This window comes from Danio rerio, chromosome 11 (assembly GCF_049306965.1).
Source record: "Danio rerio strain Tuebingen ecotype United States chromosome 11, GRCz12tu, whole genome shotgun sequence".
Taxonomy (NCBI): domain Eukaryota; kingdom Metazoa; phylum Chordata; class Actinopteri; order Cypriniformes; family Danionidae; genus Danio; species Danio rerio.
In genome coordinates this window covers 12,673,566-12,683,903 of record NC_133186.1, presented here as the reverse complement: position 1 = coordinate 12,683,903, position 10,338 = coordinate 12,673,566, and the positions used below count along the sequence as shown (strand labels likewise).

General features: G+C 36.2%; 1 protein-coding gene across 3 annotated transcripts; it reads left to right on the top strand.

Annotated features, from left to right (window-relative positions):
* The first annotated feature begins 1,238 nt into the window (after nt 1-1,238).
* On the top strand, nt 1,239-9,584 carry krt95 (keratin 95). Of its 3 annotated transcripts, NM_001002392.1 has the most exons (8): nt 1,239-1,843; nt 1,926-2,008; nt 4,094-4,250; nt 6,067-6,231; nt 6,344-6,469; nt 9,009-9,229; nt 9,326-9,336; nt 9,426-9,582. In NM_001002392.1, the coding sequence occupies exons 1-8, from the start codon at nt 1,388-1,390 to the stop codon at nt 9,482-9,484; spliced, it is 1,278 nt and encodes a 425-aa protein (NP_001002392.1). In that variant the 5' UTR covers nt 1,239-1,387; the 3' UTR covers nt 9,485-9,582. The 3 variants fall into 3 exon arrangements, with proteins under 3 accessions (NP_001002392.1, XP_068080243.1, XP_073771860.1); XM_068224142.2 differs by having other exon boundaries at nt 1,325-1,843; nt 9,326-9,584; XM_073915759.1 differs by lacking the exon at nt 9,326-9,336 and having other exon boundaries at nt 1,325-1,843; nt 9,009-9,244; nt 9,426-9,584.
* Nucleotides 9,585-10,338: the final 754 nt, after the last annotated feature.

Here is a 10,338-nt window from a genome sequence, read left to right as displayed (position 1 = left end):
AACTTGTTGGACGGCCCTTTACAGTGCAGATAGAGAAAGACCCAAAGCACACTGCAAAAGCAACCAAAGAGATTTTGAAAGGAAAGAAGTGGAATCTTATGCAATGGCCAAGTCAATCACCTGTCCTGAATACGATTGAGCATGAATTTCACTTGCTGAAGACAAAACTGAAGAGAAAATGCCCCAAGAACAAGCTGGAACTGAAGACAGTTGCAGTTGAGGCCGCGGGCAGAGCACCACCAGGAATGAAACCAAGCATCTGGCGATGCCTATGCATTCCAGACTTCAGGCTGTAAATGACTGCAAATGATTTGCAACCAAGTATAAAAAAGGGAAAGTTTGGTTTATGATTATTATTCTGTCCAATTACATTAGATCCCTTAACAAGCGGGAGGCACATGTGCAAGCTGTTGTAATTCCTACAGCGTTCATCTGATTTGTATGTAAGAACTCTCAAATTAAAGATGACAGTCTGCAGTTAAAGCACACATTGGTAATTTCATTTCAAATCTGTTGTGTTTGTGTATAGAGCCAAAAATGTTAGAATTGTGTTGATGTGCAAATATTTATGGACCCAACTGTATATAAGTTTCGGACTATAAATACAGCATATTAAAACATTTTTGATTGGTCGTATGCATAGTAAAGAAATTCATTTCAACAACTCACTCACATTGCCTGAGTTATTCCCTGCTGTATTAGGGGATTGCCACAACCAAATAAAACACTCATTACCCTGGCACATGTTTTACCAACAGATGCTCTTACTGGCACAAAATATTTTATTGGCTAAATATTACCCTATCCTAACAAATCATACATTAGTGTTGCTAAAACTTTCAAGTCATTTATGGTATGTAATTTTTTTGTGTCACTTTCTTCTTTCTGTTCACTGGTTTTAGCGTGAGAAGAATAATGTCAAATCATTAAACCTAGTTATAGAAAAAGCTTATTGTTGCATTAACAAATTAATTATTAAACTTAAACTTCATGAGTCATATAAGGCAAATAGGAAAAAGGTAGACAGCACTTGCAGAACAATTAAGTTCATTATAAGACAATAAACATGCTAAACTGCTACAAACATTACTTTGTCAAAGCTAGCAGAATCAGGTGTGACAGAATTTCCCAGATTTGGGCCATTTTCACAATCGGTCTTGCACAACCTGTAATTGCACAGTGTAATTTTCCTGACCTTAACTGATAAAGGGCGTTAAGCTGGCTCAAATCCTTCCACACACCCTACCTTCATCTCCCGTCCACAAAATGCAGGAGCCGCCCTGAGTCCCGATCTCTATAAGAGATCAGCGCTGGGCTCTAAGGTGTGATTCTCTTCAGGACATTTCTGCCAGTCTGTTGGTTCATCTCAGCTCTGCATCCATCTACCATGTCGTGCTCTCTCCGTACGTCATCTTGCCAAGGTCCCAAGACCATGACCTCAAAATCCATAGTCACCCCGATTCGCTGTGGTACAGTAACTGCTTGTGCACCCAAGGCCTATAGTATAACTGGCTGTGGTTTTGGAGGAGGCTCCCGCATCTCTTCCTCATGTTACCGCCGGGTTGGTTGTTACCCAGATTTGCTTTGCAAAATTAGTGGAGGATATGGCAGGCTGAACAGTGTACTCACAGCTAAGAGCTGTGACTACACCCAGCTGAATGAGAAGACCACCATGCAGAACCTGAATGATCGTCTGGCGTCCTACATAGAGAAGGTGCGCTGCTTAGAGGCTGCCAATGCCACTCTGGAGCAGCAGATCAGGGATTATTATGAGAAGAAGGGGCCGATCTGCCAGAGGGACTACAGCTGCTACTGGAACACCATCAACTGCTTGAAGGAACAGGTAATGATGGGGATTTTTAGAAGCAATGCATATTTAACCATGTTTTATAACAATATTTTTAAATGAATGTTTTTCATTGCAGATTGCAGCTGCAAATGTCAACAACGCCAACATCCTTCTGCAGATCGACAACTCTAAACTGGCTGCTGATGACTTCAGGATAAAGTGAGTTGTTTATTAAATAACATCACCTCCAAACAGCTTATTAGCTGTTAGTGGTCATGTTTAAAACATAAATGCATTCCAGTTTGCATACTTATGCACTATTCTATTCCAATCAAATCAAACCACTTTTATTATCACATCACCAGAAGCATGTGTATGATGGTTGAGAAGACCAGAAACATCTGTAAAGCACTTTAAGTGCCTAGAAAACGCTATATAAATGCAAGGAATTATAATTGCTAATTATAATAATGTGTGAAAAGTTTAGGTGCAGGTTTTAGACAGTGTAAAATGCTTTCCTTTTATTTCAAAAAGAAAATTCATCCAAGTATACACAGTATACATAGTCCGGGTAGTGTATCAAAACAAAAAATGTGTACTTTCAATTCGAGTAAATTGCATTTATATCACCAAAAAGTAAACAATAAAATAAATTCAGAACGTTTAACACTTCATGCACTCTGAACAAGTGTAAAAGTTCATACACTAGATGGCTGAGGGTTTATTGCACAGCTGCATTGTGTATAGTGTGTGAGAGAGAGCTGCTCAGTTTTACAATATATAGAGAATCTTTGCAAAACCCATGTGGTGATTTGTTCTAGCTTTAAAGGAAGAAATCATCCAAAAATAAAAAAAGTTTGTTGTTAGTTTATTCACCCTCAGGCCAACTTACTTTTCTTTTCTTTAGCAGAAATATGCAAGGCAATGACTACCTGCATGTTGAGTCAAAACATATACAGTATAAACAAAACACAATAATATTCATAGTTCCTAAGGTTAAAGCCAAAAAAAAAAAAAGCGAAAGCGAAAGTGATTGGTATGTGAAAGAAACTAAATATTTGTTTGAAGCATTGTTACTAACTGTACCCCCCCCCCCCCCCCCCCCCAAAAAAGTACTAATACTACTAATACTTTCCTTCTTAGACTTTACAGACCTGAAACTTGCCTATAGCACTTATTCATTGTTGCTCTTAGTTGTGTAAATTGCTTCCTTGTCCTCATTTGTAAGTCGCTTTGGATAAAAGTGTCTGCTAAATGATTAAATGTAAATGTAAATGTAAATGTTACTGTTAATCCACAGACTAGGCCAAAAATCTTGAGCTTTGCTTTCTGCTGTATAATGTATAACTTTATTTAGTTTTTAAATTAATTACAGTAATATTATTGACTAATATAAAAATGTTTATCTGATGTATGTGCAATGCAGTTTGTACACTAATATTTTATGTCTTTTAGTAGATGTATTATATGAGAGACTTGCTTTGTTTACCAAATAAAGTTAATCTAATTGGATTTGCATTATAAACATTAAATAAAAGTTAAAAAGATATTGTTTTTTATTTCACATATTAAGGTTTGAGTTATAATACTTAATCTTATATAATCCACAGATTTTTAAAATCTTTTTAAAAATTTAAAAAATTCTCAGCAGAAACAGCAAAAAGCGTCTGCAGATTCCGTCTGGCCCTGATAATGAAATATGAAAAGTCAATCCTTCCCATTGAGATTCACTCAGATATGACATAACTTTTTATGTAGGATGAAGCAACTATGATAAACACAAATATCATTTTCATGAATATTAATTTTCATTATGAACAGTGTGAGAGAGAGAGTGCTGCTAAGTTATACATATCATTTATTTCATGTAAAATGTATTCGTAATCACTTTTTAATTCTCCCTAGCTTAGCTGAAGATTCCAGATCTATGAAACATTGTGGAAAAATATATGATATGGTCTTTGTTAAAGTAATAGTAATAATTTATTAAATAAAATTTTATATTCAAATCATTTACTAACCCTCAAGTTGTCTCAAACCTGAATTTCTTTATGTCAAACAAAAAACATTTTCTGCAGAAAGTCAAATAGTTGCATTTTAAAGAAATAAAATTGCATGTAAAATCTCATGTTTTTAATGGCATTTGATGAGTGAATTGAATAAACAAAATTTGTCAAACCAAAAATTTGATGAAAATCCAGATGAAAGAAACAGACTTTGTAATCACTTTCGTAAATTACACAACTATGATTAACCCAATTCCCCCCACCCCCCCACCCCCCATTCTGCCTCTCCTCCAATCAGATATGAGCATGAGATAGCAGTGCGGCAGTGTGTTGAGTCTGACATCGCCAACCTGCGCCGACTGCTGGATCAAGCAACCTTGAGCAAGGCTGAACTAGAGAACCAGATCGAGACTCTGATTGGAGATCTAGAGTGTTTGAAGAAGAACCACCAGGAGGTTTGAAAAAGTTTCTGACTTTTTTTCATTAGAATATCCAAAAGATCACTTGAACATTATATATTTAGCTGACTTACTTATTATCCTAAGTGTTTTGATGGATGTTGAAATCTAGAGAAATAAGGAATTTGGCATGGACCTTGTCATATGTTGCCAAGATAATGATATCATACACCCTCAATTTCTGGCTAGGTTTTATAAAAAACAGGAAAACACATGGGCTCTATTTTGACAGTCCATGCGCAAAGTGCAAAGCACAGGGCGCAAATGCATTCAGGGCATGTCAGAATCCACTTTTGCTAATATAAAGATGGAAAAATAAGCTTTGCGCTGTGGTGCATGGTCTAAAAGGGTTGAGCTTATTTTCTTAATGAGTTATGGGTGTGTTTTGAGAATAAACCAATCAAAGTCTCATCTCCCATTCCCTTTAAGAGCCAGTTGTGTCGCACCAAAGCGCATTTGCTATTTAAATGACGTAAAGTAAGTGTAAGTCGAAAAACTGAGCATTTCACTAGCAAGAAAACAGTTAAACAGAGCATCAGTAGCGCGAGAATGAGAGATAAATTAACTTTCACTTTCGCTCTCGTGGATAGGGAAACCTTGTACGCACAGACATCAATAAGCCAATAAAAAATTTATTTAGTTTGTTAAGAGCAAAGATTAAAACTATTTCTAAATTCAGTTCTAATTTCCAGCAAACGAATAAATGAACAATAATAACGAAGTGTGTTCAAAAAGCTGAGTTATATCCTAATACACATGCTATGCCCCACATGGTCTAATACCTGACAGGTGGACAAATTTAAGCTTGTTTTTAATAAAACAAATAAAAATATGGATATAATAAATAGTACTGCTAATAATAATAACATTATACAATTATACAACTCAAATTTAAATTGTTATGAATGAACTGAAAAAGCCTCCCTAGATGAAGAAGGCATAAAATCAGTGGGTTTTATATTTATGTAGGCTAGAAAATAATTTGTTTTGTAATATTTTAATCCTTTATATTTATAGCCTATATATATCCTTAATATTTAAATTCTTTTTCATATATGAAGTTATTTGCGTATTGCTCTACATCTTGTGTGTATTAAGCAGTGTGTAAGCGAGGCGCACAACTAACACGCTCTGCGATGGACAATAGACCGACTTTGTTCTGGTCTATTGAAAAATCTATAATAGTTTCTCAAAATAGCAGAGCGCCAGCAATACACCTCAACCTGCCTCCCTTTTTAGACCAGAACGCCTATGGGCGCACATATGAGCGCAAATGCATTTGCTATTTAAACAGCTATTAAAATGTCAAAACGACTCTTGCGCCAAGCTGAAACTAGCAAACAACAATTGAGTCGTGCCTTGCGCCACATGGCCCCGAGTGTATGATAGGGCCCCACGTATATATATGTAGTGTGTTTTATTAGACTGCAAAGAACAACATTATAACAGAACCTTAAATTGTATTTAGTATACTGTGGCGTAATAAAAGCTTTGCTGCTTTCATTTTATATCGCATTAAACGCAAAACATCCTTCAGCACTCCGGTTTTGCTTTGACAGCTTTCAGCCTTACTCTGCTTCATTATAACATGATAATACTGAATACATCAGCTCATCCATGATTTCTGGATGCAGTAGTGTATTTAATGAAGACAACAACTCTCTCGATTCTACACTCTGTTACTGTGTCATCAAACTACGTCTTTGTTTGTTGTGAATACACTTCTTCTAGGGGTGAAAACTACATTCTGTGCCTTTAAAATAAAATTCATGTGATGTAAAGCAGATTTTTTTTAAACTATGTGTCTTTACAGGATGTGGCGGCTCTAATGTGTCAGTTGACAAACTCAAAAGTGTGCGTGGAAGTGGACGCCGCTCCTCAGCAAGACCTGAATAAGATTTTGGATGACATTCGTTGTCATTATGAGAACATCATAGACAAACACCGCAGAGAACAGGAGTGCTGGTTTAAAGAGAAGGTTAGGTTTCAATCTATATCTTTCTGATTAGACTTTTAATAATAAAACAGAGTAAAATGTCAGGTGTTGTTATACAAAGTTCTCATGTTGTCTGGTTCTGACTCTCTTTAAGACGGCACAACTGTGCAAAGATGTGGCTGGTGACACAGAGTGCCTTGAAACCTCGAGGTCACAGATATCAGATCTGCGGAGGACCTTGCAGTGCCTTGAGATCGAGCTACAGTCTCAACTCAGCATGGTGAGGAAATGCACATAAGCATTAGCTGGGCTAGCTTGAAAATGTAACTCGAATATAACTCAATATAACTGTAATTTGAGTTTTAAAAGTATAGTTCACCAAAAAAAGAAGGAAAATGATCTCACTATTTACTCACCTCACTTCTTCCAAACCAGTTTGAGTTTCTTTCTTTTCTTAAACCCAAAAAAGATATTTTGAAGACCGTTGGAAAACAGTAGCCATCCAATTCCACGACATATTAGTGTGTATTGTATATATTCAGTGGTCAGATGCAAAAATCTCTTAGAGCTGTCTAATATTGTAATCCAAAATTAGCATTTTTCTCTGCCTCCTATGATTTGTTCAGTTATTTCACTTTAGAGGCAATGAAAAGAACCCATTCATTACCATAAAATGAAATTGCTGAACCTACATATAAGAAGCTGAGAAAAATGCTTATTCCAATTTTATTCCAAGGTATGCACATATCCAGCACCGCCCCGTCCTATCATCCTTTATTCTCATTTCAATCTCAAGACATACAGATGCTTGCTGTCAAAAGCTGCATTATTTAAGGGCATTCGTTATGGCATTGATAGGATCAAACTTATCTTTCCTTTTTAATATTAAAATATTTTCTTTGAAATCTAAATGTATATTTTCCTGCCAGAGTTGCTTAAGCCCTTCAGCACCTGAACTTGCCATGAGTGAGATAGAGAAAATGAAAGCACATGAGCACTGAGGAAAGATCCTTAAGACATAATCTTTAAAATTATGACATATTAAAAAATTTGCAAACATTTGACAGAGGTTTGTGATACAACAAATACACTGAAGCACAGTTGTGTTCGGAACAGGCTCAAACAAAAATGTCATTCATATTTTTTTCTTATATATCCTTTTCAAATGACTTTCATTTGGTAAAATTTCATTTTATAATATCTTAATTTTAATGTATTGTTTGTTGGTCAGTTTTCTACTAGATAAAAATAAAGAACAAATAACATTTGAGGTGAAGTGCTTTAAAACAAGTCCGCTATATGCTTCAGCACCAAAACACGAACTGGTTTGTTAAATAAAATAATAATCTAGTCTTAATAAAATTAAAACAAAATATTTACAGTATCAGAGAAGCCTATATTAACCTGTTTTTAACGTTAACGACAAAGTCATCCATTGCGCCGGTCAATTACTATTTAATTAATTTAATTAAATAAATAATTTAAATGAGCAGGACAGGCGTTTGCAACGTATTTGCAGCAACATTGCAAGATTCCCAGATTACCTTGGAGGAACAAACTCAATTTGAAGGCTGAGAGAACTCAGAAACTCGTGGTGAGAATGGAGATGTCTGTTTATGTGTGCCAGACTGACAGATAAATTGTTTAAAATGCCTTGAATGGTGGCGGTTCCATGCAAGGAGGCTGCTGTTGTGATGAGTCAGAAGGCATTGAATCCATTTGCAAGCTTTATTAAGAGCACACATACAAACAAACACAAAGGGGCAATCCAGGAGACAGAACGTGGGACAGGCAAAAGTTCAAAGGCAGGCAGATATCTTACTGGTCAGAATAACAGGCTGGAGATCAGGGGCAGGCAGATGTCTTTCGTAATCGTAGAACAAGCACAGGGTCAGAAACACAGATCAGTCCGAAGCAGGGAGTATGGAACGCTCAGAAATGACAGCCAGGCAAATCAAGACTTCGCAACGAACCGGAGCGTGAGTGTGGTATATATACACGAGAGCTGATGAGTTGCACCTGGACCGTAATCAGTGCCAGGTAGCAGGGCTTATGGGATTTTGAGTCCGTGAGTCGAATCAGAATTCTGGCGATGGTTCCCTCTGGTGGTGCACAAGAGGGTTGGCATCGCCCTCATTTACAACAGCTGCGCAGCTGACAGCTGAATCTGAATTGTCCGAAGAAAGAGGCATGGGCTGGGCCTGGAGTTCCCCCGGCTCAGGTGCTGATGAGATTGCCTGTCTCCTCCTTGTGTGGGAAATCAATATTTGTCCCATTAGTTTTAGGCCTTTTGGCAAATGGCTCAATTAATTTTAGCTGTTTTAAAGAGTGTTTACTCATTTTGAAACACATTTTTTTATTTATTTATTGTCACTCTTTCTTTCTGTCAAGAGATTGAAGTGTTTACTGTTTAATAATAAATTTAAATTATGTAAAAAAAACAATAAATAAAATGCGAGAATAATTTTTATAAATATATATATATATACAATTATAGGTAATATATTTTAACATATATGTACATGTTTGTAATTCCAAGTAGGTTGAAACATGATTGAAACAATTTTGCAATATTCTTAAGTAAATGTTGCATATGACGTATTTTGTTTATGTGAAATCCAAATATATCAGATATCTGTTTGGGTATCTGATTGTCCACACTCATTGGTGTCCTTCAATGTGATGTCAATTTGCCCTAAAAAGCAGAATTTGTAATGCCTTTTCATTCCTGAATATTTGTTTTGAACTAAATTTGACACACAGGTATGAAAAAAAAGCAAGTCTTTTATACTTTCTTCTTATTCTCTTTACCCTTACAGAAATGCGCACTTGAGGCTTCACTGCGGGAAACAGAGGCGCGTTACAGCACTATGCTAGCAGGCTATCAGAAACACATCAACACATATGAGGCAGAGCTCTCTCAGGTTCGCGCTGGCATTGAGCAGCAGGGCAGAGATTATGATGCCCTGCTGGACATCAAGAGCCGCCTGGAGCAGGAGATCGCCACCTACAGGTGCCTCCTGGAAAATCAGCCCATTAAGTAAGTTTGACGATGGTTTGTTTCTGGGGAAAAATGCCGCATTATTTTCCCAACAAAAAACTCTGCTAATGCAAAATGTTTTGTTTCCTTTTACAGGACTCAAGAGGGTATCTAAAATCTCTTTATATACACATTCTACAGTGTTTTAAGTTCAGCCTATAAGTCATTTATTAATATGTCTTTCTGGCTTTTTCAGGGGGCGTTTTTGTCTGTTCAACACCAGTGGAAACAGTAGCATGTAAACAATTCATATAAACAACATCAGATGCAAGCAAAAAATGTAACAGAATACAACTGTATCAAGTGCACTGTGCTGACTGCCTTACAATTCACCATTAAAGATTGATTAAGAAGCAATGTTTTAATTCCTCTTTTATTCATTTCTTATTTAAACAGCAACCTTGGTCATCTTTTAAACTGAAATTTGCCTGTTTATGAGTACATCACACTCTTATTTTTTTAGGTGGCATATATTCTTATTAAATAAAGTATATTTAAGGTATTTAAATAAAGCACAGATTAGAGTTTAACACAATGTATGTAACTTTTTGTTAACTTTAATTATTAAATATACATACTAAGATGTATAAAAATATTTTTTAACTAACAAGCATATACTTTTTGGCACTCAGAATTATTTATCATATACAGACAGTCATGTTGAGGTTTTATTTTGTCTTTTATGTCAGCTAAAATGGCCAGGTTCAGTAAACCTTTAGGCTACATTATATTAAAACTTCACATTAAACACTGAGCAAAAAGCATAAGCACCTTATTTTGTAAACAGTTTAACTCGTAAAATGAGAAAAAGGTGCAGTGTTCCTTAAAATAATTTATTCAGTATTGTTTTGGCTTGTGGTAATTATTTATAGCTGTTTTTAACAAAGAACAAATAAATAATAAGTCTGCATCTCTCTGTGTCGCTCAGGCTGCACTGCAGTGTCTATTCACAGGCGCGATCCCACTACTGATCGGCACATGGGATTTGACCTGCTCCGTCTCCGACCTGGGCCGGTTCACCCCTCCTTAGACAACCTGGTAGTCCCAAGCTCCACTAGGAGCACCATATCGATACCGAACTTAGCGTGGACACCCGCTCAACATAGTCC